Source organism: Hylobates moloch, unplaced genomic scaffold, assembly GCF_009828535.3.
Source record: "Hylobates moloch isolate HMO894 unplaced genomic scaffold, HMol_V3 SCAFFOLD_2, whole genome shotgun sequence".
Taxonomy (NCBI): domain Eukaryota; kingdom Metazoa; phylum Chordata; class Mammalia; order Primates; family Hylobatidae; genus Hylobates; species Hylobates moloch.
The window spans coordinates 10,481,010-10,507,744 of NW_026652277.1; the positions used below are offsets into that span (position 1 = coordinate 10,481,010).

The 26,735-nt window shown below is 40.1% G+C and overlaps 1 protein-coding gene across 3 annotated transcripts in view; it reads left to right on the forward strand.

Annotated features, from left to right (window-relative positions):
• Positions 1-26,735, forward strand: part of CELF2 (CUGBP Elav-like family member 2) — an 872,815-nt gene that overhangs the window by 301,659 nt on the left and 544,421 nt on the right. For 2 of the 3 annotated variants that reach the window (XM_032152939.2, XM_032153279.2), the window contains exon 1: positions 23,023-23,116. The exons of the other annotated variant lie outside the window; for it this stretch is intronic. In XM_032152939.2, the coding sequence (XP_032008830.1) occupies positions 23,064-23,116 (53 nt within the window). In that variant the 5' untranslated portion in view covers positions 23,023-23,063. Of the gene's footprint in view, positions 1-23,022; positions 23,117-26,735 lie in introns of those variants that run through there. 3 annotated transcript variants of the gene reach the window in all.

A 26,735-nucleotide genomic window follows, 5' to 3' on the forward strand; every position in this document is an offset into this window, starting at 1 on the left:
CAATCAGCCCTCCAGCGTAAATACCTCCCATTTCACGGTATTACAGAAAGAGTGCAGTTTACTAAGCATGCCTTCCTTACCGGAAGTTCAGTAGCTGTAAAAATTGTTGTTCAGCTTCAAACGTTTCACTGCTTATTAATTCCAAAGATCGGAACACCGTGTTGTTGTGGTGTTTGGGGAGTTTAGCATACTCAGGAGAGAAGCTGTGCTTACGATGGAGTGAGTTGGAGCATACTTCTACAGAAACTTGCTGGAAAACATAGAATGATTGGAGAAATGGTGAAACACTTCCGTGAAGATGTAATCGGTACTCCATCACCCAGTTGTTCTCAGTGCTTTGGGAGCCTTGCTTTACCCTGATCAGGGGTTTCCAACGGTGCTCCTTTCAAGCATGGAAAAATCCATTCATCCCCAGGTTATGTATAATATTTGTTAAGGTCTAAGCAATGAGAACACGGAAGAAGGAATGCTGCGTAAGACAACAGGAGCCCAATGCATGTGTCAGCCACAGACCCTGGCTGTCCACTACATGGCTATTTGGATTCACTTCACTGTAGGCCACCCCAGCATTCATGTTTGCTCCACATCCCCACTCCCGGCTGCATGCACAGAGCAGGACCAGCCCAGCAGCAACAGCTCCCATCGCCTCACGCCCTTGGCCTTCTAGCCCTCAGCTTGTGGAAGCCCAGGGAGGAGTTTCAAGCAGGGGTACTAAATGATCTGAAGGCAGCTTCTTTAGGACTTATTTTGCCCATTGGCCAGCGGCCACTTGGCTTCCTGCTGTCACTTTTGTGACGATAACCTACAAAGGCCAACACATCCTCCAGAAGGCCACACCCCCTGCATTCTCTTCACGTCTTGGCTATGCCATGCGGCCAATCACTCACTCCCTTCTTTTACAAATATTCTCTTTTCTGGAGTTCCATGGTCTCCATCTCTCCAGGTTTTCATTCCCATGCCCCACCCGCTTCCTGATTGCAGCATCTCTTGTGCACCCTCCCTTGTCCATGCACCCCCGTGGTCGGTGTCTCTCAGCATTGTGTTCTTGGCGCTAACTTCTCCTGACTTTACACTCTGACCGCACCAGAAAAATCTCTTCCACTCCACTGGCTTTAGATACACCTCTGCTCGATTGATCCCCATGTTGTCACCTCCATCCAGATCTCTGTCCCATGCTCTGGGCCTAGGTACACCCTTGGCCCTGGTGCATCCTCACACGGATGTCCCAGGTGCCTCAAATTCAGCAAATACTTCCCAGACTGAATTCATAATCATCTTGTCAAGGCAGCTTCTCCTTTTCTGCTTTCTGTCTTGAATGATGCAATCACATGTAACAAGCTGTTCAAGCTGGCATCCTAGCTATCATGCCTCACCCCTCTCTCTCCTTCATCCTCAACATCCCATCAGCCACTCAGCCCAGCCTTCACGACATCTTTCTGTTTACTCTTTTCTCCTCTTCTCCCGCCCCTGCCTTGACTCAGATCCTTTCTCCTCTGCTGCCTGGGTCAAAGCCTTGGTCAACTTGTCTCCCCACCTCCAATCTTTCTTCGTTCCAGTCCATGTTTCCAGTACAGCCGGGGTGATGTTTCTACAATGCAAATGATAATTTGTCCCTCTGCTGAAATCTGTATGTGGTCCTCTACGCTAGCCCCCTTTGCCTTGAGGATGAACTGAAATCCCAAACCTGACTCCATAGCTCTTCATGATCTGGCCCTTACCTACCTCTCTCTCTTATCACTCCCTGGCCCTTACCCTAAACCCAACCCTAATAAACTCTCAGCAGCTTCCTATCCACCTTGCTTTCACTTCCTGCACAGCTGTTCTGTCTGCCCCTACAGCAGTTCTTCAGCCACACCCCTTTTCTACTTGACAACTTCAGGTCTCATTCTAGAGTTACCTCCTGCAATAATTCTTAAAAACAAACAAAAAATCATGTCTCCTGTTAAGTATAGACACTGGTGCAATTAGGTTCAGGAGATGGGGGCCCTGCACCCCATATTTTGGAAAAAGTCCAGTGTCATGACAACAAAACAATAGTTGAATTTGTAAGTCCAGAAAGGGAGAAAGGGGTGTTGGAGGTCCCACTTTCTTGGACGTAGTGAAGGTGGGGAAGATTTGACAGGGATCTTACACAGATTCAGTGACCCAAGAGGGACCTTTACAACCTGGAGGGGCCAGATTGGCAAGAATATGAAGCATCTCAATGCCTTTCTGCATGGATGTCCAAGAAAACGCATGCATTGTACACACAGTCATACATCCAGGGACTCTCCTGCCTACAAAACTTTGGCAAATTGATATGTTCCCAGAACTTAGGTCAGGCCATGGAAAAGAGAGAAAAATTATGACTTAACTGAGAAATAACTGAGCTTCCCTGGTGAAATGGGAGCTCAAAAAATAAAGTGGAATTAAAGAAAAATAGAGACACATTTCTTATAGTTGAGAGTTGTGAACGGAGATTTGTATTGCCCTGCTTATTACCTGGAAGAGTAACCACCTGTTTACCTGTTTGCCTCTAAGGAGACTCTCTAAGTGCCTCATGGTGATATACCTTCTGCTGCCTAATAGCATTGATTCTGGTTAATAATGATCGATAAATATACGTGAAAAATGAATAAATTTTTAAGACTAAAACTTTGCCATAATTAAGAACTCTGAGAATCTCGGCCTGCTGGGCACAGGCAACTAGGGAACAGTGGCTTGCAGTCCAGGTACATATATGGTACAATGGGACTGAAGGAAGAAACGATTAAAATTTGTGCTAGGAGTCTAGGAAGGCACGGAGGATGTGACATTTGACCTTAGATGTGGAGGTAGACAACAGGTCTTGACACCCATTTGGATCCCACAATCAGGCCTAAATAATGAATTGATACACTATCTCCACTGAAGGCCAACGGAAAAAGAACAAAGATGGGGGCCTTAGGAGAAGGTATTTGCAAAGAACCTAACAGGTAGTGGGCATTTGACCAAGTCTGAATTGGTCTTTCCCCATTCACCCTTTCCCGCCTCCTTATACTATATCATCTCTCCATGACCTACATTTGCAGAATGGATTACAGCTCACAGACCGTGTTCATTTGACCCTCTTATGTAACAGCCTATCTCCAAGGTTTAAAGAATAGTTTCAAAACTCAGGAGCCAGAAACTACAAGCTAGCTTCGCCCTACTTTCCCTAACACGGGCTTGTTCTGCACCATCACTTAATGCAACATACGGTTGGTGTGGAGTCGGGACTAAATATGACGGCCCTGCACTTTGCACATGTAAAAACCTTACTCAAGCCAGGGCCCGATCAGAGGAGCAGCAAATGTCTTTATTCTTGGGCCCCGTTCATTGCACCTTGACAAACCTTCCTAATTCTCCACGCTTCCTTCTCCTTCCTCTTTTTTTTCCTCTTCCTTTTCTCCTTTTTCCTGGCTCCATCTCCCTCACTTCATGTGGCTGTGGAAAACTTTCTAGCTATTGAGCATTATTAGTCCTAGCTCTGATGATCATGAACATCCAGTGAAGGGTTTTTCTGCCTCGATCTACATCATATTCATCTAAGGAGATATTTTTTTAAGGAGATGCTCATGGCCTCATCTCAAGACACCTGAAATCAAATATTCTGGGATGCAGCCCAGGCATTGGTATTTTTAAAATGCTTCCCCAAGAAATGCTAAAGTGCAGTCAGTATTGAGAATCACAGATCTAAATTTTCCCTCCATATCTTAATTTCTTTTTCTATAAAATGAACTCATTGGCCTGAAAGCTATTTAAAAAAAAAAAAAAAAAAAACTTTAAACTTTCTAGGTATGAAATATCTCCCAGAGACCTAAAGGCATATCAGATCAGTGGATGGATCACTGCAGAAAGGTTTGGGTGGGACTGGGAGTTCAAGGTGATGGGGGTTAGGGATGTATTGCAGGTAACATGGAAAGGGAGAGATGGACTAGTGGGTTCTAATAACTTTTCTGCTCACTTTAAGTTCTGATATTTCTGACAGTAGAGGGTTTTGTGTTTTTGTGTTATTTTGTTTTTTCTAAGAGGAATAGTCCACACTTTCTTTGAAAAAAGTACATTTTCAATCATATACTTGGACATCTGATGGGATTCAAATTCTCTGGTTGTTTTGTATTGTTTTAATATGGAGTCAGAGCCAACTAACCATTTTATAGAGTTTCCCAATCTCCCCTAATTCTGTGCATATGACTATTTGGCAAGAATAAGAATTAATGATTCCTGGAGGCACTTACCCTAGGCATTTTAAAGACGGAGATAGGTGCTCAGTGCTTCTTGGTATTGCCAGATTAGCAGTGTATCCTGGTAAATTCAAGAGACCTCTTTCCATCCTAATCTGTGGCAGTGATAACAGAGGGAAACACGTCTTTGTTTGTTTGTTTGTTTGTTTGTTTGTTTTGAGATGGAGTCTCGCTCTGTCACTGGGCTGGAGTGCAGTGGCATTATCTCAGCTCACTGCAACCTCCGCCTCCTGGATTCAAGCAATTCTTCTGCCTCAGCCTCCCAAGTAGCTGGGATTACAGGTGCCCGCCACCACGCCCAGCTAATTTTTGTATTTTTAATAGAGATGGGGTTTCACCATGTTGGCCAGGATGGTCTCCATCTCTTGACCTTGTGATCCACCTGCCTTGGCCTCCCAAAGTGCTGAGATTACAGGCGTGAGCCACTGCACCTGGCAAACAGGGAAACACTTCTAAAGCCAAGGGGCTTATGTAATCCCAGCCTCTGTTATTTGCAGGGGTTTATATATGACATCATTGTCTAGAATCCTACTCATCAGCACAACTCTAATTAACATGCCAATGAGTATTAAGTTGGGGTTACTACAGACTGAGCAACGACTTCACTTGGGGATCAGCGGGTTTCAAAAAGCAACATGCCTCATCGATAAAGCATTCTACTCTTTTTGAGTCATCACAGAAATGCTCAGAAAGCAAATAATTCCACAAAGAAAGCATGTTGTGAAAATGAACCCACTTACCAAAAAAAAGGTAGTCTTCAGTGTCTGTATTAATCAGTGATCTCCAGTGAAAGAGAGCCAATAGTACATACAGTCATGCACCACATAATGGTATTTTGGTCAACAACAGACCACATATATGAGTGGCCCCAGCAGATTATAATGCCTTATTTTTACCTTTTCTATGTTTAAATACATTTAGATACACAAATACTTAGCATTGTGTTACAATTGCCTATAGTATTTGGTACAGTAACATGCTATACAGGTTGGTAGCTGTGTTAGTCTGTTCTCATGCTGCAAATAAAGACATACCCAAGACTGGGTAATTTATAAAGGAAAGGAGGTTTAATGGACTCACAGTTCGACATGGCTGGGGAGGCCTCACAATCATGGCAGAAGGTGAAGCAGGAGCAAAGGCATGTCTTACATGGAGGCAGGCTGGAGTGTGTGTGCAGGGGAATTGCCCTTTATAAAACCATCAGATCTCGTGAGACTTATTCACTATCATGAGAACAGCACAAGAAAAACCTGCCTCCATGATTCAGTTACCTCCCACTAGGCCCCTCCCATGACACAGGGGATTATGGGAACTACAGTTCAAGATGAGATTTGGGTGGGGACACAACCAAACCATATCAGTAGCCTAGGTGTGTATTAGGCTCTACCATCTAGGTTTGTGTAAGTACACTCCACAATGTACTTACACAATGGTCCCACAATGGTGAAATCACATACAGACACACTTCTCAGAACATATCCCCATCATTAAGTGGCACATACCTGTATACAGTCACCTCCCTGTATCCATACTACAACTATGGATTCAACCAACCATGAATCAAAAACATACTAAAATGATTAAAATAAAAAGTAATAATACAGCAATAAAAATAATATGAATTTAAAAAGCAATACAGTATAACAACTATTTACATAGCATTTACATTGTATTCGGTATTTTAAGTAATTGAGAGATGATTTAAAGAATAAGGGAGGATTACATAACTTATATGAAAATATTATGCCATTTAATGGAAGGAATTTCAGCATCCTCCAATTTTGGTATTCATGGGGGTCCTGGAACTAATCCCCTGTGGATCCCAAGGGACAACTGTATATAGGAAGAGAATTATTATGAGAAATTGGTTCATGCAATTATAAAGACAGAAAAGTCCCAAGATCTGCCAGTGGTGAACTGGCAACCCAGGAAAGCTAGTGCTTTTGAGGAAAGCTAAATTCAGTTCAAAGACAGAGAACCTGGGAGAGCTGTTGGTATAAATCCCAGTGTGTGGCAGGAGAAGAGGAGATAAGATGTCCCAGCTCAATCAGTGAGGCAGAAAGAAAGGGGGCAAATTCCTCCTTCCTCTGCCTTTTCGTTCTAGTCAGGCCTTCAATGGACTGGATGATGCCCATCTACAGTGGGGAGGGCCATCTGCTTTCAAGTTCACTGATTCAAATGCTAAGCTCATCTGGAAACACCCTCACAAATGTACCCAAAACAATGTTTAATCTGGGCACCCCATAGCCCAGTCTAGATAACACAAAATTAACCATCATCGTGTCCTTCCCCACTTGCCAATAAACAATCTTTATGGGAAGCCCACCAAGTGGTAGCAGTGTTTTCCTTTCTTCCTCAGCATCTCAGTCTGAATGTGCCACTTTCTGAAGGAGGATTTATTCACCTTCCTTTGCACCCTTGTGACTAGACCTTTCAGGTTCTTTGTGATGTCAGCTAGGTTAGTCTGAGGTTTCTAAGCCATCATGCCCCCTGGTCTGTGATGAGTCAGATTGGACTGCTCATTTATTTGGGGAGAGCAGTAAACATGAATGGGATTGTATGACTGAAGTTCAGCCATGGACCCTCCCTTATGAATGTGACCTCAAAGTGTTTAATTAAACATACTGACTATACATGTATTTAGTAGATTTAAAGGGTTACTGTGAGGATCATGAGTATGTTTTATAGTCTGTAAAATCCTATATAGGTTTAAGGTAGGATGTATCTCTTTTTAAACATTTAGAAACAACTAAATGTTTCTTTTTTCAGAAACATTAAGAAATTTCCTCTCATGAAGGGTTTTCACTCTTTCTGGTTAGTCCTGACTTCTTTCAGGTGGCAGAAAAGATTTGTTATGGGCTGAAATGAGTCCCCCAAGATCATATTGAAGTCCTAACTTGCAGTATCTATGAATGTGACCTTATTTGAAATAGAGTCTTTGCAGATGCACAAGTTGAGATCATTAGGGTGAGCTGTAATCCAGTGTGACTGTGTCCTTAGCAAAGGGGAGAATTCGAACACAGAGGCAGGTACAGGTACAGGAAGGTATAGAGGGAAAGTACAGAGGGAGAACCCATGGAGAAGATGGCCATCTACAAACCAAGGGATGCCTGAGGCTACCAGAAGCTTGGAGAGTGGCAGAACAGATTCTCCCTCACAGCCTCAGAAGGAACCAACCTGCCAATACTGACACCTTGATCTTAGACTTCCACCCTCCAGAACTATGAGACAATAAAATTCTGTTTTCAAGGCACTCAGTTTGTGGGACTTTGTGACAGTGGCCCCAGGAAATGAATGCAATATTATTTCCAGAAGACCTGAATGCTCTGCAGTTGAAGTTCTAAGCAACAATCTTCAGTCTCCAAGCAGAGGTGCTCTCAAACAAAATAAGAACTTCAGGTCATGGGGCCGGGGGCAGTGGCTCATGCCAGTAATCCCAGCACTTTGGGAGGCCGAGGTGGGTGGATCACAGTGTCAAGAGATTAAGACCATCCTGGCAACATGGTGAAACCCTGTCTGTACTAAAAACACACAAAAAAAGGAGCTGGGTGTGGTGGCTCACACCTGTAGTCCCAGCTACTCGGGAGGCTGAGGCAGGAGAATCGCTTAAACCTGGGAGGTGGAGCTTGCAGTGAGCCGAGATCGTGCCACTGCACTCCAGGCTGGCAATAGAGCAAGACTACATCTAAAAAAATAAAAAATAAAATAAAAAAGAACTGGAGGTCATGACCTCTAACTTGCTGACTTTGTGTCAACTGGGGTTTTATTTCTGATGTATAGATGGCTCCAGATATTCAACTAAATACATTTCAACCCATCTCACTGAAATGGGAGAGTTTCCCGAACCCCCTTGCAGGATGAGCAACAGGGATGTGGCTCATTTGTTCTGGCACTGTGTGTGCTCAAACTCCTTACACTTTGGGGAGCACACAGATGGACAGATGTAGGAGGCGGGGTGAGCCCCCCTGGGTTCCAGCCCCATGGCAGCATCTATGGTTGGTTGTCTGTGACTCCCAAAGCCCCAGTGGGTGTGTTACAGTGCTAGCCTTGTTGTCCGTGAACAGCTTAAGTGTTAACCAGCTCAGTGCCCTCTTGATACCCAAGTCCTCGTCCAGCATCCAGGAAGAGTCAGGTTGCACACAGACTTGAAAGATGAATGTAAGGTTTTATTGAGTGCTGGAGTTGGCTCTTGGTGAGATGGATGGGGAGCTGGAAGGGGGATGGAGTGGGAAAATGATCTTCTCCTGCAGTGTGGCCGTCTAGCAGCTAATCTCCTCTCTGACCATCCCCAGCCAAAGTCTTGTCAATGTTCAGACACTCCTTCTCTTCTCTTTGCCATTCCATTCTGCTGTTCTTCTGCTCTTCTGTTCATCTCTCCTTGTGGAGCCAGGAGTTTGGGGTTTATATGGGTATAGGATAGGGAGGTGTGACAGGCCAAAAGGCAACTTTTGGGCACAAAAACAGGAATACCTGTCCCTATTTAGGGCCATAGGCTTCCTGTTTTGAGGGTGGGGCCTTTGCAGGGTAACTGCCCTCTTCTACCTAGTAATTCCCTGTCTCCTGTCCATATCATCACCTGTACAGGAGGCTGATAGAGTTTGCAACCTGCCTTCCACATGGCCTCACCTCTACAGCCAGACTTCATATAGGTAGGCTTGGATCCATGAATATCTACAACCAAAGTGCTCAGTTACAATAGAAAACACTACAGTTGAAAGTGCTTAATTGTATAGTCTTACCTTTTTCAAGTCAAATTCCATTAAATTTGCATTATGAAAGATTACTGTCAAATATAAGATGAATATGCATAAAATTCCATATGTATTTCACTCAAGTTTGAGTTACAGCCAATTCTCATCTTGATTCCTCATGGTGATCAATCAGGAATCCATGTAATGCAGTGGCACCCAACCCACCCTTTACATCAGCATCACCTGGAAGTTTTAAATAATACTGACACCTGGATGCCAGCCTCTGAGGTTCTATCTCAATATTGTCTGGAGTGTGCCATTGACATTGGGATTTTAAAAGTTCCCAGCCCAGACAGAATTATGATATGATCTAGCAATCACACTACTGGCTATATATCCAAAGGAAATAAAATCAGTATGTTGAAGAGATATCTGCTCTCCCATGTTCATTTCAGCTCAGTTCACAATAGCCAAGATATGGAGTCAACCTCAGTGTCAAACAACAGATAAATGGATTTTAAAAATGTTTACATATATATACTATTAATACTATTTAACCTTAATATATAACATATTATTAATATATATTATTATATGTTAATATAATATTATATAATTATTATATATTATTTATTAATAATTTTTAAATACTTATTTATTATTAATTACTTATTAATTAATTAATAATAAATAATTATTGATAATTATGTGATGATTATTATATAATATTATTATATATAATTATTATATATAATGTATGTAATATAATAATATATAAATATATAATAATTTATAATAATAACATATTATTAATATATAATATGATATTTAACCTTAAATATAATACTATTTAACCTTAAAAAAAGAAGGAGATCCTGTTACTTGTGACAACATGGATGAACTTGGAGGACATTATGTTAAGTGAAGTAAGCCAGGCATAGAAAAACAAACATTGCATGGTCTCCCTTATATGTGGAATCCACAAAAAACTATCTCACAGAAGCAGAGAGTAGAAGGGAGTATGGGAGGGATGGGGATGGGGGAAGAAATTGGAGAGAAGTTGGTCAAAGGACACGAAACTTCAGTTAGGAGAAAAGTTCAAGAGGTCCACTGCACGACATGGTGACTGTAGTAAATGTATTCAATGTATTTTACACTTGAAAATTGCTGAGAATGTAGAAGTTAAGTGTTCTCACCACAAAAGAATGCAAAGTATGTGAGGTAATAGATATGCGAATGGGCTTGATTTAGCCATTCCACAGTGCATACATATATCAAAACGTCAGGTTGTATATCATAAATATATAACATTTTTATTCGTCAATTAGAAAAAACTAATTTAAAAAGAAATGTTTTCTGCAAGTGGAACCTCCAAAATTGGAAAAATAAATAAATAAAACAAAAGGTCAAGGCCAAGGTGGAAAACCTCTGGTAAAGCACTGGCTCCGGGGTCAGCCACACAGGAGCTGGAATTGCTCACAATTGCACCACTGTCTACTGGCAGGGCTACTTTGGCTATGTTTTCATTTCCTCAGTGACACAGGGACAATACATGCCTCATCATGCTTCTGTGAGCATTGCATGAGACAATGCCCATGTTAAGGGTTATCATGAAGAGAAATCTCCTTTGGACTCTCTATACCTATAGATTTCTAGTCTTGGGTATTTACAAGCTGGAGTAAAAAATGACCCTGGACCACCACATCAGAAAGGCACCCAGTAAGCCGATCATAATGCAGATCAGGATAATGAGAAGTCTTCCGTCACACCTTGTGATCCATTTGAAAAAAAAAAAAATTCCTAGAAAGGGTTAATTCTTTTAAAAGGAAGTTATAAACCACAAACCCTTGAAATAGTTCTATATTTCTCAATCTGCTATTACAAGTTTGCTAAATTCTGTGATTCAACTCAAAGAATGGAAATCAAGTGGGAAAATAAACAGCCTCACCTTATTTGCAGGAGGTCACAGGGAAGTAGACAGAGGGGTGAAGAAATACATTTCCATCCTGAGGTGGTCTGCCATCTCACTTGAAGAGGTGCTACAGGAATAAGAAGTGTTCTAGAATTAAGCAAAGTGAAAATCTGAAAAACAGTGAATTTAACCATTCTCTACCTCCTGCCTCTACAGAAAATATTTACCATCTACTCCTTTTGATCTTTATTTGCCTATAAGGATTATGTTATTAAAACACACACACGTAGACACACATGCACAAACACAGGAGTGCAGGGAAGGAAAAGCTACAGGGCAGCTGGTCATATCCCTGTTTTCATAGTGAGCTCATCTCAGAAAATTATTTTCAGTTTTCAAGTGAATGATTTGAGATACCCACTTCATGGACAATCTCAGACAAAAATTATGTGGCATGTGTTAAAACTTTAATATGTATTAAATATTCAGTTATAAAAAGTTCCTCCCTTGCATTTGTAATTATAAAGTGACATATTCATTGAAACATTGTCAACCAGAAATCAGAATTCTCACTTTTTAATGCTTCAGTGGAAAGAAAGTCCTTAAGGTTTGATATCACACACACACACACACACACACACACACACACAAATTCTTATTTAAAGGTTATATCAAGCCTTTTTTCGAAAATGAATTATAATGGGTTTCTGGTCCAGTAATGCTGGCCTAATAGCTAGGATACAGTTGTTTTTATGCTATCAACAATTTTCATTTTTGCTTTTCATTTAATACTTTTAAAAACAGAACATACTTAGAGTAAAACAGAGAAATTAGAAAAAAACAACAGCTAGTTAAAAGTGAACTCAAGCTTTTTCTCCCCGGTTTCCCAATTTTCATAAAATGCAAACTTTATAAACAGGAGAGAAATAGTCAAACAAGCTTATTTCTCAGGAAGCCTTAGCTTTCAAACAGAAGACACCCGAAGGCAGAGGTATATAAAGAGTATTGTTCATGTACAGCAGTGATTCTGTAATTAATTCATTTTGAGCTTTGTGAAAAGCATTCTTTGTCCCTACGTAAAGTCAGGGCTCTGTAGTTTTTCCCAGTTATTTTATCATTACCCTCAATCGGCTGAGCTTGTTACATTCTTTTTTCCTAGATCGAGTACTGCACTGGTTGGCTACATTCTATATTCCCCTTTCTTTTTTAAATCCCCATTTATAAGGTGACTATCCAGAGAAGCATGTGTCCCAGAGATGGCATGGCAGTGCTAGCTTAAACCTTAAAGCCTTCTTTTCTGCTTCCAAAGCGGTGCTGGTTCAAATCATTATGGGATGTCCTAATATTTTCTATAATAAAAGACACTTTGGCCAGTGAGCTGTCAAAATCGTATCACCAATAGACTCCACCACTAGATTAGAAAATTGCTTAACGTCACCTAGAAATACTTGAGGACATTAGATATGATTTGCTGAAAATGAGACCAAAAATGATTAGTGCAAGCCATGAGGGAGAAAAATTAGGCAAATTTTTGAAGCTTTTCAAAGAAGCTTCAGACAAGAAATGTTTGTACAAATAACAACAGTCTATAAGAATGTAGCTGTGTGGATATATTTCAAAATAGGAGGTCAGAGGCAAACTTCAAAATAGGACCTTTTTTTTTTTCTAAAACTACTTTGTACCTCCTAAAAGTGTGACTAAATAGAGTAATATGAGAATGGTCCTGGTTTTCTGATTATAGAAAGAAATATATGGAAATAACTTAGTAAATAAGGAAAGGTATGAAGAAAATATGAAGAAAATAAAATTAAATGATTGAAATTATACCAATAATTGTATCACTTTTGTATATTTCTTTCCATCTTTTTTTTTTTGAGATGGAGTCTCGCTCTGTCACCCAGGCTGGAGTGCAATGGTGCAGTCTTGGCTCACTGCAACCTCCACCTCCCAGATTCAAGCGATTCTTGTGCCTCACCCTCCCAAGTAGCTGGGATCACCAGCGTGTGCCACCATGCCCGGCTAATCTTTGTATTTTTAGTACAGATGGGGTTTCGCCACATTGGCCAGGCTGATCTCGAACTCCTGACCTCAGGTGACCTGCCCGCCTTAGCCTCCCAAAGTGCTAGGATTACAGGCGTGAGCCACCCTGCCCAGCCTCTTTCCAGTATTTTTTTCCATTTGCACATATAAGTATGAATGTTGGAAGTCAAAAAGTGGAAGCACCTCAATGCGTTTTTGTCTGGGCTCCAGTCTACAGTGGCGTGGACAGATTGGAGCTGGGTTAGGGCCCCTATCTTCAGAGAGCGCCTCTCTCCTGCTCCCCACACCCACTCCTGCTTGCCCTTTGTTGGTACTGAGTTGTCTTGCCGGTTATTACGCTGTCTTACCCTAGAGATTTTCCTGTGGCTGGTCTTCAATTAGAGTAAGAGGAAAGAAATATGGGTGTTGTGGGGAGGAAAGATGATTGCAAAAGACAAAGCTAGACCAAGAAAGCTGAATGTTTCTAGAAAAGTAAGAGAAAAAAAATACTGTTGCATTTTAATCGACAACTTCCCTGTCCACAGTACCTCTATGGTTCCTCTCTGGGGACTACGGGCAGTTAAGTTTGCAGTCCTGGTAGCAGTACAAAATATTGATATCACATTCTGTGTAATATTTTGTGCCTTTTGATCAGTTATTTCATTTTGAAAGTTTTTCTAAGTCATTCTTTGTCCCTACGTAAAGTCAGGGCTCTGTAGTTTTTCCCAGTTAATCAAAAACATGTTTTTGATTGTTTCATAATATCCAGTTTTATAGATACGTCATACACATATGTATTTAACCCACATTAAATTATTAGACACTAAGTTGCCTCTGATAGCTTATTAATATAATTAATACTACTACGAATATCCTGCACATAAACCTTTAAGAAGAAAACTTTTAGAAAGAAAAATCCTGTGTCAAATATAACATTGTTTTTAGTTTTTGATACATGCTACCAAATTGCTTTCTGGACAGCAATTGAAACACTCACCAGCCATATATGAGTGGGCCTATTTCATTGTACCTCATTGTGTCATTACATATAATCAATTAAAGGTGTTTACAAATTTGATGGGTAAAATGCTATATTGCATTTTGTTTTAACTTATATTTCTTGATTCTTATAGATATAGTTTTTATATGCATTGTTCCATTTGAATTTCTTCCTCCATACATTTTCTGATTTGGGCTTTTGCATACATATTATCTATTATTGTATCCACAGGGTTTTGCTCTTTAACAGATCCATATATATTTCTTAATTTGTCTTTCATTTTTACTGTTATACATGATGTTTTTGATAAACGGATTTTTATGAACTCAAATGTGAACTTTTCTTTATATTTTTAATTGCATTTTATTTAAAATTGTTCTTTATAAATGCTTTCACACAAACGCAAGAAAAGAAATTATCAAGACAAAAATTTGCCTTCCTTATATTTTTCTCTAATTTTCTATGGCCTCACTTTGTACACTTAACTTTTCTGTCTGTTATTTATTTTTGTTTTGAATATGAATTGAAGATCTAATCTTTTTACCTCCACAGCATTCTCATAATATTTCATATGACATTAGTTGAGTAATTATTCCAGTTTCTGTTATGGTTTTTTAAAATCGTCTATTAGTTTTTATATTCAAGTTTTGTATTCCCATTATGTATTTGTTAAAGTTTGTGCTAACAGAACCCTACTATAAATATTGTTGTCTAGCTCTGTCCTTTACCCCTTGGGAATGTCTCCCTCATAATAGTACTTTTATGTATATAGGCTTTGATTTATATATGACAATACTAATTCTTCTCTGGATTCTGGAAATGCTTGCATAGTTTCTGTTGCCTACACCTGAAAAACCATTGATCCTTCTATAAATTCTGATAGAGTATATTACATGATACATATATGAGAGCTAAAGTGGGAATTATTTTCCTTTATAAACGACAAATTAGGGATAGATGTTTACAAAGAAAGGTATTACGGCAAGCAAGTGGTCGTGATATTACTATAGCTGTCTTGCTCAAAGAACACAGATTTGGTTTTTAAAAGGAGTGGTAAATGGTGAAAGGATTACCAATGAATGTTCAGTGATCTAAGGTTAAACCTATGGTTTCTGCCTTCTACCATGTTCTATGAGTTAATTATGTTCATGGAAAATATTTATTTAAATCACAATGTTCATTCAGTTGGACAATTGAATGATCCGTATGATTCTAAAGATGCCTTATTTATCCTTCTTTTGGATTGTCAGTTAGAAGATGCCCTTTCTGTAAGGAATTCAGCAGGACTCTCAAGCTAGGTCACCTGGCTTCAGATTTGGCCTCAAACTGCAATATCCTTTACCCTATCTGTGCTCAGTTTCCTCGCCTATAAAATGAAGACTAAAATAGAGCATACCTCAGAGATTGTTATGAGTGTTTAGTGTTTAGTGGGCTAGTTTTTGTAAACCTTTAGAACACTCCCTGATACATACTAAATTTTATGTATTCATTCAATAAAAGTCTCTATTTTCATTTTAGATCTTTCTACTTACAACTCCGTCTCAATTGTTTAATGATCTAAAAAAACATTGACGTACAATAGCAGAAATTATGTTAGAAACACTCTGAAATATTTTATAGTCTACATAGCTTTCTGGGGGAAGTCATTGAGATTTTTATAGATTGAGTGTGGTAAACTAGCAGGTGAGCTTTGTTTTCCTCTCTTTAATGTGGCAAAAAAAAAATATATATATATATAGGAATTCAAGAAACCAGTTGCAGCCAGGGTACAGCTACCAATTTCCAACTTTGCCAGTAAACAAAGATGTATTTTCAATGGACTCATGTCCCAACTTTTAAATCATTCATGTAATTATAAATAATTTTTAAATTTCTCATTAAATTATGACTTTAGAAATGTTTGGCATCAGGTGACTACTGAGATCATTGAGGTAAACTTTTCATTTTTTACTAGAATAGTTTAGTGTATTTTTTTTTCATCAATAGTGTAAATGGATATAGTTTCTATTCACCTTAGATTATAAAGCTAGTTCAGTATAGATCCTAAAATGATTCCTTAAATGTCTCTGTGAATTGTTTTCTTATTGTTGGGGAATACGTTTTATCAGGGCTTCCCAGGGTGTCAAAAGTGGACCAGCGCTGGTCTGTGGATTGTTTATTACAGTTTACGATGATTAGGAGTAAGAATTTGGAAATGCAAAGCAATTTGACAGAGTAATTTTATGGCTGTTAATCCAATATTTTTCTTAATGGGGTTTATATTGTTTTTCTAATAGCTCGATTTTATTTGTATTTAACAAAAGTACTGGTCTACAATGAATCAAAAACTTTGAAGGAAAGAAGGAAGGAGAGAAGGAGGAAGGGAAGGGAGAAGGAAAGGAGAAGGAAGGGAGAAGGAAGGAGGGAGAAAGGGAGGAAGGAAGGAGAGAGAGAGGAACGAGGGAGGGAGGAAGGAAGGGAGGGAGGGAAGAAGGAAGGAAGAAAGGAAGGAAGGGAGGGAAGGAAGGAGGGAAGGAAGGAGGGAGGGAGGGAGAGAGGTTCCTCACCACAGTGGGAAGTACTGCCTTACCTAGTAGCCAAATCGGAAAATGTTTTGACATGCTAAACGGATTGATTGCTCAACAAATACTTTATGTAATCAATCAATAATCAATCAATATTTGTGCGCAGTGCTTACCACCTTGAATTAAATTAACAAGTTAGTTTTTAGATCTGTCTTCAAGTGAATTTGTCGTACATTTTAACTTTAGTTAGGTCTGCTGGACTTTCTTTGGGGGAGTGGTGAGTGGATAATAATGGAAGGCTTATCTTTTTCTCATAATACTTCAAGGGAAATATTCCGGGTTAGGAATTCCATCTCTATGAGCAGGTGTTGACATTGTTTCTTTGACTGGCAACTTGGCAACTGTATTTGGCTTTCCTTGAAAACTTAGATTTCCCTCTATAAAACAGATGAGGAGTCCTGTTTGTAAGCATACAAAAACCAGAACAATCTGAAGCTGTCATTCAAAGAAAAACGAAACCAAAAAAGACTGTAAGATCAATGTTTCTGGTGTGAATCCCTGGCCTATGATATGGAGACTATCTGAGCCACACATTTTTCCTTTGAGTATTCCTTTGTCCCTGTGGATGTGAGCCCTGTGTGCTTACAAAGGCAGACTAGAAATTAAAAGAAGAACATGACACAGCTTTGAAAATCTCATCTCCCCTGGCACTATAGGAGTTAAAGCTCTTTTTTCCCCCCTACTGTATGTACCAAATTTGGCCTGTGATTCCTTTGAATGGTATGAAAAGCAGCTGGCTGGGTGTGAGTCTCCTTCCTCTCTTCCTTTCTCACTTTAAAATATGCCTGGCAGAGATCCAACATTCCCCTTCCCCTGGCTTTAATCCATTTTACCCTCCTGTTCAGCTGACCAAGATTCCAAATGAAAAAAGCATTCCTTCCCAATTGTTAGGAGAGCCTTAGCACTAGCAGAAAATGTCAGACACATATGTGGCCCCCAAATAATGCACTGGGTCTTTCACATATATGTAGCAGGTTTTGAAGCTGTCTCTTTAGAGGCCCTTCAGATTTTTTTTTTTTTTTTAGCTTATCAAATGTCCCGTAATAGCAATTCCTAAGTCATTGATGAAGGACCAAAACACATATCTTTGTTCATAGACTTTTCATTGTATCAGGTTTTGTGAGCAAAACACGAAAGCACTTGAAATTCCATTAAAGTTACACTCATTTATCTAAAAAAGAGAAAGAAAAAAGCCATCTTTGGAAGTTTGTCTCTAAAGACATCATTAAAGTGAGGATATGTACAAAACACATTTTATGTAACTCAAGATTAATGGCTAACTATTCAGGTGCAGATTTTTTACAGTGGAAGCTGATGCTTGGGAAAAAAAAAATTAGAAAACATAGCCGCTACATTAACTGCCAAGTCACTGTGCATAAAATAAATATAATATAGACATGCCCCCATGTTTTACAAAACATCATTTTCAATGCTTCTCAACACATCAATATTACCAACACTTAAAAATGCATTAAACTAGCCAATCTTAGGATCAGAAGACTGTATGGAATTTCCTAATTTCCCGTATTTGAAGAAATAGGCATATTTTGATCCTATCACTGCTTTGTTCAAAAAGCAACCTCAAAAGGGCCTTTTTATGTTTGGCTTATAATAACTAAAACAATATAAAGCTTGAAGAACAAATAAATTTATTTTGATGCCTAGTCAATAACGTCAAGGTACCATTACCAACCTCCATAAATAAAAAATAATCACCACAGTGATGCTGGTAATTTTTATTTAAAAGTCCATTTAGCAGAGGGTTGCCAGATTTAGAAAATAAAAACAGAGGAACACAAAGTTGAATTTCAGATAAAAAGACGATGTTTTCTTCTTTCTTTTTTTTTTTTTTAGTATAAGTATATCGCATGCAATGGTTAGGGCCATACTTAAACTTAAAAATTATTTGTCGTTTTTCTGAAATCTGATGCACACTGGGTGTGCTGTATTTTATCTTGGAACCCTTGCCTATCATTGTTGCCACGCCGTGGTTTGCTACAGAAAGCATGGAAAGCTGGGTCCTATTTCCAGGGTCCAGAGCAAGTGCTGGGGTTTCTTAGCTCGCTCCATCTGCCAACCTTAAAATTTTGGCACGTTAACAAGACTGGGAAACCTTCTTCTGCAGCAGGAGAATGCATTTCCAATTAGTCATTTCACTTTCTTAAGAGGAGAGAGAGAGAGCTTACCCACCTGAGAAGAAGGCAAGAGCCGGCAAAAATAAGAAGAGAAAAAAAACTAGGATAACAGGAAAGGGAAAGAATTTAAACCAGGAAGTAACAGAATTAGAAATAAATAAGTTTAAAGCAAGCCTCTCCAAAACAACAACAAAAACAAAAAACGTTTAGGATAATCACATCCTTAGGAAGAAAACTGCAGTTTATAAGAAACGGAGACACCCAAAGAAAGACGAATGAAAAAATGACAAAGAAAATGTTGTATTTCTTCCCTAACAAACCAGTTTTTTTTTTTTTTAAAGTCCCTATCAGGAAATTAGACATTTTGTGGGGCAGCAACTTACTAAGACACCACACTTGTCTTTCTGGAGCCTTATTAAATGGTTGGCTTTACTGACAGTCAATGGTGAATGCCTTTTTCCTTGTTTGGCTTATTCATGCCACGAGGCCCATCCTACTCTTCTGCTAAAATAGGATGAGCTTCCATGGTTTTTCACCTTTGGTGCTAATGATATTATCCTCAACCACATGAAAGCCTACCTGGGATGCCATAAAACCAGGAGAGATGTTCTCCTGACCTTCTATGTCTGCATTTCCCAGGGTGCTCTCTGCCAAGGTCTGATAGAAATGCAGATTCCTCGGCTCCTAGTGTTGCCTCCTGACTGATACTCCACATTTTCCCACACTTCCCTCATGACTCTAACCCCAACACATGCGGAAACCACATGCTCAGAGGGTTGGGTTTGCTTGGATGGAGCAGGTACAAACAGTGGGCTTTATTTTTGTTTGGAATTGGGTTGTGGTTTTGGCTTCTCTATGGAAGAAACCAAAGGAGGCGGGAGGGAGATCACAGAAATGTTAGCTCTATGAAAAGGAAAGTGAGGAGTCTTGTTGCTGGTACTATCAGGACAGTCATGAATGTTGGGTTACATGGATTCAACTTTTTTATTTTTTAACAGATAAGGAACTCTCAGGAGAGGTGACTCTTTAAGAATCATTATGAATGCCAAAAAAAATAAATTTGATGTAAAGGGGTAAATGTATCAAAATTGTGAAAAAGAAGACAAAGAGAATGAACTACAATTTATAGAGTGACATGGCAGAAAACTATAATTCAGGGCTGAAGTTTATTAAGGCTGAACCTAACTCATTTTTATAAATAGAAAATTTACTGTTGCTTTCTGTGTTACAGATAAATAGTTGGCCCAGTTTTGAACAAGGCAACATTTCCGTTTGTTTGTTTTTAGGAAGCACCCTCATTGTTGAAGATGAGTTAATTGTCTTGATGGCCTATTTCTTAGTAGGAAACAGATCCATTAGGTGTGATCCATTGAAATCAGGAATGAAATACTTAGGGAAAAGGAAAAAGAAATTTGCAGCATATGATAGCATGGAATTAATATCCAGTATATGTAAACATAAACGTACACACACTTGGACCTTGACATTAAGAAAAAGAAAGACAAAACATTCTGCCCTTCTTGGACTCAATGCATCCTTTAAAAGATAATTTCTCTCCTTCCTCTCTAAATACTTTTGGGAAGTGGGTTTCAAACGTTATCCTCCTAAACTCTAGAGTTGCTCTATAGGGTCTTAGGAGTGAATCTGTGAGACTCGGGGATTCCTCTTACCCATCCTTATCCTGATCCTAACCCCAATCCCATCCCCACCCCAGGGTCTGGGCATAACAATAATTGTTTTATTTTAGTTGTTCCCTGCAGTTGCCTTCTACCAAAGACCAGTGAAGCTGATTTTCCATTTATGGGAATGACTTTAAAAATCCCTTTTAAAAAGCCCCCAAGCAGATGGAAGAAGTGCTGTGTGGCGGTTACTCACCGGGTCCACAGGCATCCGTTCTAAGTTCAGGGCCCTGAGATTTCAGGCCAGTTCCTTAATTTCTGCACGCCTAAATGTCTTCATTTACATTAACAAATGGGGAGTACAACTCATAACTTACCTCATAAACAAGTTGGTTATGAGGAGTGAATGAATCAACACACCTAATGAAATTAGAACCATTCCTAGTACCTAGTAATAAACTTTAGCTACTACTGTATCTGTTTCTGTACTTGAGCTTAGTACAAGATTTTATTTGAAGGAACATTCTACTGACTACCTTTAAAAAGTTTTTGAAAAGACAACTGCTTTAAAACGGTATTTCATAATTTACGAAAATGGGTTTGTCCTTTTGTCCTTTGGCCAAAAGCCAAATCCCACCCCCTTTCCTCCATTAACCCTGAACTCTAAGCGTTAAGAACTCATTTCCCTCCCTTCCCCAGACCTGAATCTCCCTGGTGCTGTGGGCTGAGGATGAGGATGATGTCATTATAGTTGCAGAAACTATTTCGTTATAATCTTTTGTACTCTTTTGCTAACTTTCTAAAGGGAAAAACATTTCAGTAATTATCAAAGCACCCGGAACCCTTTGGAGGTACACTCCATATAAAAGCTATTATTATTACCCACATTTGGTGAAGTACTTGGGGATTAAAAGTGTTATGTAAATGTTTACACATGATTACGCTGTGGTCTAAGATTCACGGTGGGATAACACAGCCCAGGAAGAAGCTTGAAGTCCCAGAAAGGCAATGATTTTTGTACGAGGTATGAAATTCTCTTTTAATTTTAGTCTAAAGGCAGTTGCACTTCTGAAGAAAGTCATTCACAGCCATTAAGGAAAGTATCCATGACTGCTAAAGAGAAAACAAATCTAAACAGAGGGTTAGCTGCACATTTTAAGATCCACGGGTCCATGGAGAACAGGGTGGTAAAAAAGGGATTTAAAATGATGGGATAGGCGTTTGGAGTGGCAAAAACTTTCTGACAGTAAAAGTAGCCGGCTTCCAAAACCTGTGGGAGCATCTTCCCCCCAGGAAAGAACAGAGACCCTTTCTTAGAAGGCTCTGCTTGAAGGGAAGAAGTTGGGTCCCTTCCTCCGGGCTGATGCTTTCAAGTAACAAGGACATGACAAAGCACTGAACCACAACACGTTTTCTTGCAGTCTTCCCTCTTCCTTCTCAGGGAAGTCTCTGGCTGGTGCAGGTATGTTCTTAACACTCTTAACATTGCGTAAGCTCTCTGCAACAAAGAGAAAAAAAAAGACCTAAATCAGAGCCTTTAGCTGGTCTCAGTGTCTGGGCATAATAATAATTGTTTTATTTTAGTTATTCCCTGCATTTGCCTTCTACCAAAGATCAGTGAAGCTGATTTTCCATTTATGGGAATGACTTTGAAAATCCCTTTTAAAAATAAGTGTAAGAAAAATAGGAATTTAATATAAAGAAAGACTATCAGGTAAAGCTCGTATTGCAGGCAGCTGCAGCAGAAATCTTGACGGGCTGGCCAGCCACGGTCTGGAAGCCACTGGACCAGATGATTTCAAGGTCAGCTACTTCCAGGATCCTGAGGGCGGGAGGAAGAGATTCAGCTGCGGAGGTCTTAGTTCAAACCAGGACCCTCCAAGCATAGAAGCCTCTGCTTAAGAGGCAGTGCTTATGAAAATAAGAAATCAGTACAGTCCCGAAGAACCCATACAAGGGCAGAGGGATAAGGAGACAAACTCTGAACAAACAGTACAGGAAAACAATACTGCCCGGATATTTTAAAACATCTCTCATGCACAATTTCAAATGAGTATTGGAAGGATGTTTGGTTTTCAATAAATGACAAGACATACAAAGTGGGGGGCGAGTAGGGGGGAGCCGATACCCTTTTCTCTTCGTGTTTAAAGAGATTCTGCATTTCCTCCTTCATGTTATTTAAAAACACAAGAAAGCCAGCAAAGGGTGGGGGAGCAGTGTAGCAAAAAATCCCTGCCAGAAAACACACAGTAAAGTCTAGCTTGTTAGCAGTCCTGTTCCAAATTATTTTTAAAAAACAAATCCTAACAGTAATGTAGTTACAGCCTCTGAGGGTAACTCTAAGCCCAGTGTCAGAGTCCCAGAGCCTAAGCCACGAAAAAAGGAGGAAAGAAACCTGACCAGTCTCCTGCCCGGAATAAGAAAAGCAAAATCTCCGAGGCAGGAGAAATACCCCCAAGGAGGGGAAGGCTGCAGCTTGCAGTAATCTGTGAATGATTGCTGGTAAAGTCCAGAGGCTTCAGGCTTGATCTGTGTTTGTTCCCAAAGAAAGCCAAGGAGGACGGTGTTAATAAAGAGAGATTTAAGTGAGAGCTGTGCTCGGAATAAAGTGGGCTACAAAAAGGTCAAATTTGATCAGTTGGAGCAGATTACCGGGGCTTTAAAAGGTGGTGTGGAGCTGGGAGCCGGGTGTGGGACGGAGGAGAGCGCAGGATTGATTTGCGGGGTGGAGAGAAGTCAGGAAAAGTGCGTGTCAGCCCGGGAAGGAGGGAGCCGCGGGGCGCCAGGGCCCGGCCTGGGTCCAGAATCCTCCGTCTGTTCCCCAGCACCCCATCCCCGCCTCCTCCTCTCCGGACTCGCCCTCAGCCGGCTGCTAGACAATGGTTTCCCTGGTCTCTGACTTGGATCCTCTGAAAAACTGGAAAGTTTTAAGGTAGGCCTGCTTTGCTTTCTCTTGCATCCTGCTTTGAGTTCATAGCCAAGGCCCTGCTCCCGCCCCACCCCTGTGCAGAAGTGATTGGGGTTGCTTGAAATGCACCTTGTGGGGTTCAGGGATGCGCAGATCTGCTAGTGGGAAGACTGTTCGGAGGCAGATGTGTAAGGAGTGGCCTGTGAACGTGAGGTCCTCAGGTTTCACCCCAGGGGGCAGGTCGGGAAGCCTTGGCAATGAGGGAAGACAGTCTTATTTAAATGACACCAGCTGACTCACTGGAAGGGATCCTCACATTGAATTTTTGGGCTTCAGGGGGGCATTAAAGGTGTGAGGTGGAATGTGGTCAACTTTCTGGGACTTCAGATAGAAAAGCGAAATTTGGCCGGGTGCGGAGGCTCACATCTATAATCCCTCACTTTGGGAGACCAAGGTGGATGGATCCCTTTGAGGTCAGGAGTTCGAGACCAGCCTGGCCAACATGGTCTCTACTAAAAATACAGAAATTAGCCAGGCGTGGTGGTGGGTGTCTGTAGTCCCTGCTACTTGGGAGGCTGAGTCAGGAGAATCGCTTGAACCTGGGAGGTAGAGGTTGCAGTGAGCAGAGATCACACCAGTGAACTCCAGCCTGGGCAACAGAGTAAGACTCTGTCTCAAAAAATTAAAAAAAAAAAAAAAAAAAAAAAAAGAGAGAAAAGAAAGGAAAAGCGAACTTTTCCAGAAAGCCTTATTAGGGTCCTTGAAGGGTCAAGGGAAACTTGGTTTCCTGCTCTGACCTCTCCCCTACCCCCACCCCCACCCCCAGGCCTCAGCTAATGGTGAAACTGAATGGGCAGAATGTATGACATAAAGTCTTTCTCTGAATGCTACTAAAAAAGTGAACTCTGACCTCCTCATCTCTCAGAGGCCCAGAAAAATTAGAACACAAGGAGCTAGAAAGGGCAAAGTTCATGCATCCTCTCTAAGCTGACTCCCTTAGCAGAGTTAATTCTTGGGCTTCACTGACTCTGAATGGTATTTCCTAGCAAAAGCGTTTTTGGCAATTTTTGAAATATGAAAATGTTCAATTGAGGGATTTTTGTTAAAAGTGGTTCTGCACAGTGTCATGTCTTCCAAATACCTACCCCAAAACATGGCTTCATAGGAGCAAGACCAGAACCCAGATAAGAAATACAAATGAGGAGAAATGTACAGACGTTACTGGGACTTCTTTTTCCTGACATTTATGTTGTATTAATTTGCTAAGTTTTTATTTCCTATTTATGACTTCTGTCTTCATGTCTTCTGATTTTGTTATTTTTAAGAACAAGATTACAGAAAAGAGCAAATTTAAAAATTGCCAATATCCATCTTAATTATTCTCTTTTTAAAAAGTACTGCATGTCATTTTCTAGAACTTTCCACGGATGCTTTTTGCAGATCAGGTAGTATGTGCTATTTTATAATCTGCTGTTTCCAGTTAACATATCAAACGTGTTTTCATGTTTCCGCCTATTTTTCATAACCACCATTTTAATGGCTAAATAAAGCACCATAATATTAATGTACATTTTTTTTTTTTGAGATGGAGTTTTGCTCTTGTTGCCCAGGCTGGAGTGCAGTGGCATGATCTCTGCTCACTGCAACCTCCGCCTCCTGGGTTCAAGCAATTCTCCTGTCTCAGCCTCCTAAGTAGCTGGGGTTACAGGTGCCTGCCACCACACGGGGCTAATTTTTTGTATTTTTAGTAGAGACGGAGTTTCACCATGTTTCCCAGACTGGTCTCGAACTCCTGACCTCAGGTGATACACCCTCTTTGTTGAAAATTTACATTGTTTCCACTCCTTAATTTGTACTAACAACAACATAATGAACATCTTTGTGTACCTAGCTTTTTACTTTCATTAAATAATTACCAGGATTTCTTGATGAGAGTTACATTTTCATGAGTCCGTCAGTGATTTTTTTTCTGTTGCATGTTTAAACTTTATTTTTAATTATTGAAAAATGGTAAAGTACTTCTGTAAATGTTCTTAGGATACATCTATTAGAATAAATTATGCTTTCCTTTTTTTTTTTAAATTGGATTACTAACCTGTCTCTAAAACTGAAACACTTCCTACAAGGGCTTTCAAACAATTTTTCTCAGGTGATTAACTTAATATTATTACATCAGTGGATAAGGCAGGCTCCAGCTCTAAGAATGTATATAACTACGGTTATAGATTTTGAAACATGTATCCCCCAAAAGCATTTTTAGATAATGATCTCAAGTCTTAACTCCTTTTAAAAAAACCAGTGATAATGTTGTTTTTCCCCTAAACATGCCCCAAATTTAAGTGAACCTTAGTTTTGCTAGAGTAAGTGAAGTTTCAGAAACTTGGACTGGCGAGACCTGGGAAAGAGAAACATTTTTACATCGACTCCTTTGGCTACACCAAGTTCATTCTGTCCACACCTCTTCTTGGCAAGCATTATCCCACTGGCTTTTTAACTGTGTATAATCCTTTTCTGAGGTCAGGAACCATAAAGGGATAGAGTTTATAAATTGCATTTTAAATTCCTTGTTTACAACAAGGCATCCTTTTGGCTAATTTTGCTTCATTGAACGGTTTACTCGCCACCAATAAGTCTCTGCCTATAATATGTGGAAGAAGCAAAGATAAAACACAGCCTGATAAATGGGTGATCTAGTAGGAGAATGAGGTGTGTACTCTAACGCCACATAGCAGGGTTATTAGCAGGGTTGTCTGTGATCTGAGTTATGTCAATAAAATGCTTTAGAAATCCAGAGAATGGCGTGAGAGGTCCCATTCCGGTAAAGAGAAAGAGCAGTTACTGTCCTCATCTGATTAACAAATGAGTAGAACATTTGATTTGTAAAGCATATTACAAGGCAAAAAGGCCTTTAAACCCACGTAACCTGGAATATCCTCGTGTGTTTGGTCCAGGAGCTCAGCCTAGAGTTCTGCCAAACCTATTGCTCCTAAAAAGTCGTCAAAAGGCGCAATTTTAAAACGTGCTTACACCACAATATAGTGTTTGAGGAGATGATCTGTTTCTCAACAACTGTCTATTTGAAATCGCTCCATCCTTGTTCCATTTTGTTACATGGAGAAACCAGGGGTGGTCGTAGTGCTACTGCCTGTGTTTTAATGACTGTCTTCCCCAAGGGACATAAAAGAAACCTAATTTTCACCAAAAGACATGCCAATAATTTTCAACATTCTCCCATTTGACTGCTGGGAAAGTACAAACACTCCAGCGGCATTCAAAGAAAAAAATTCAAAAGTTAAATAAAGTATTCTTGGTACACAGAAGAAAAAAGTTGACACTGTATGAGACCTATGATTAAAAGAATAAAATAGGCCAGGCACAGTGGCTCATGCCTTAATCTCAGCACTTTGGGAGACCAAGGCGGGAGGATCATGAGGTCGAGAGATTGAGACCATCCTGGCCAACATGGTGAAACCCTGTCTCTGCTAAAAATACAAAAATTAGCTGGGTGTGGTGGCACATGCCTGTAGTCTCAGCTACTCAGGAGGCTGAGGCAGGAGAATCACTTGAACCTGGGAGGCAGAGGTTACAGTGAGCTGAGATCGTGCCACTGCACTCCAGCCTGGGTGACAGAGCGAGACTGTCT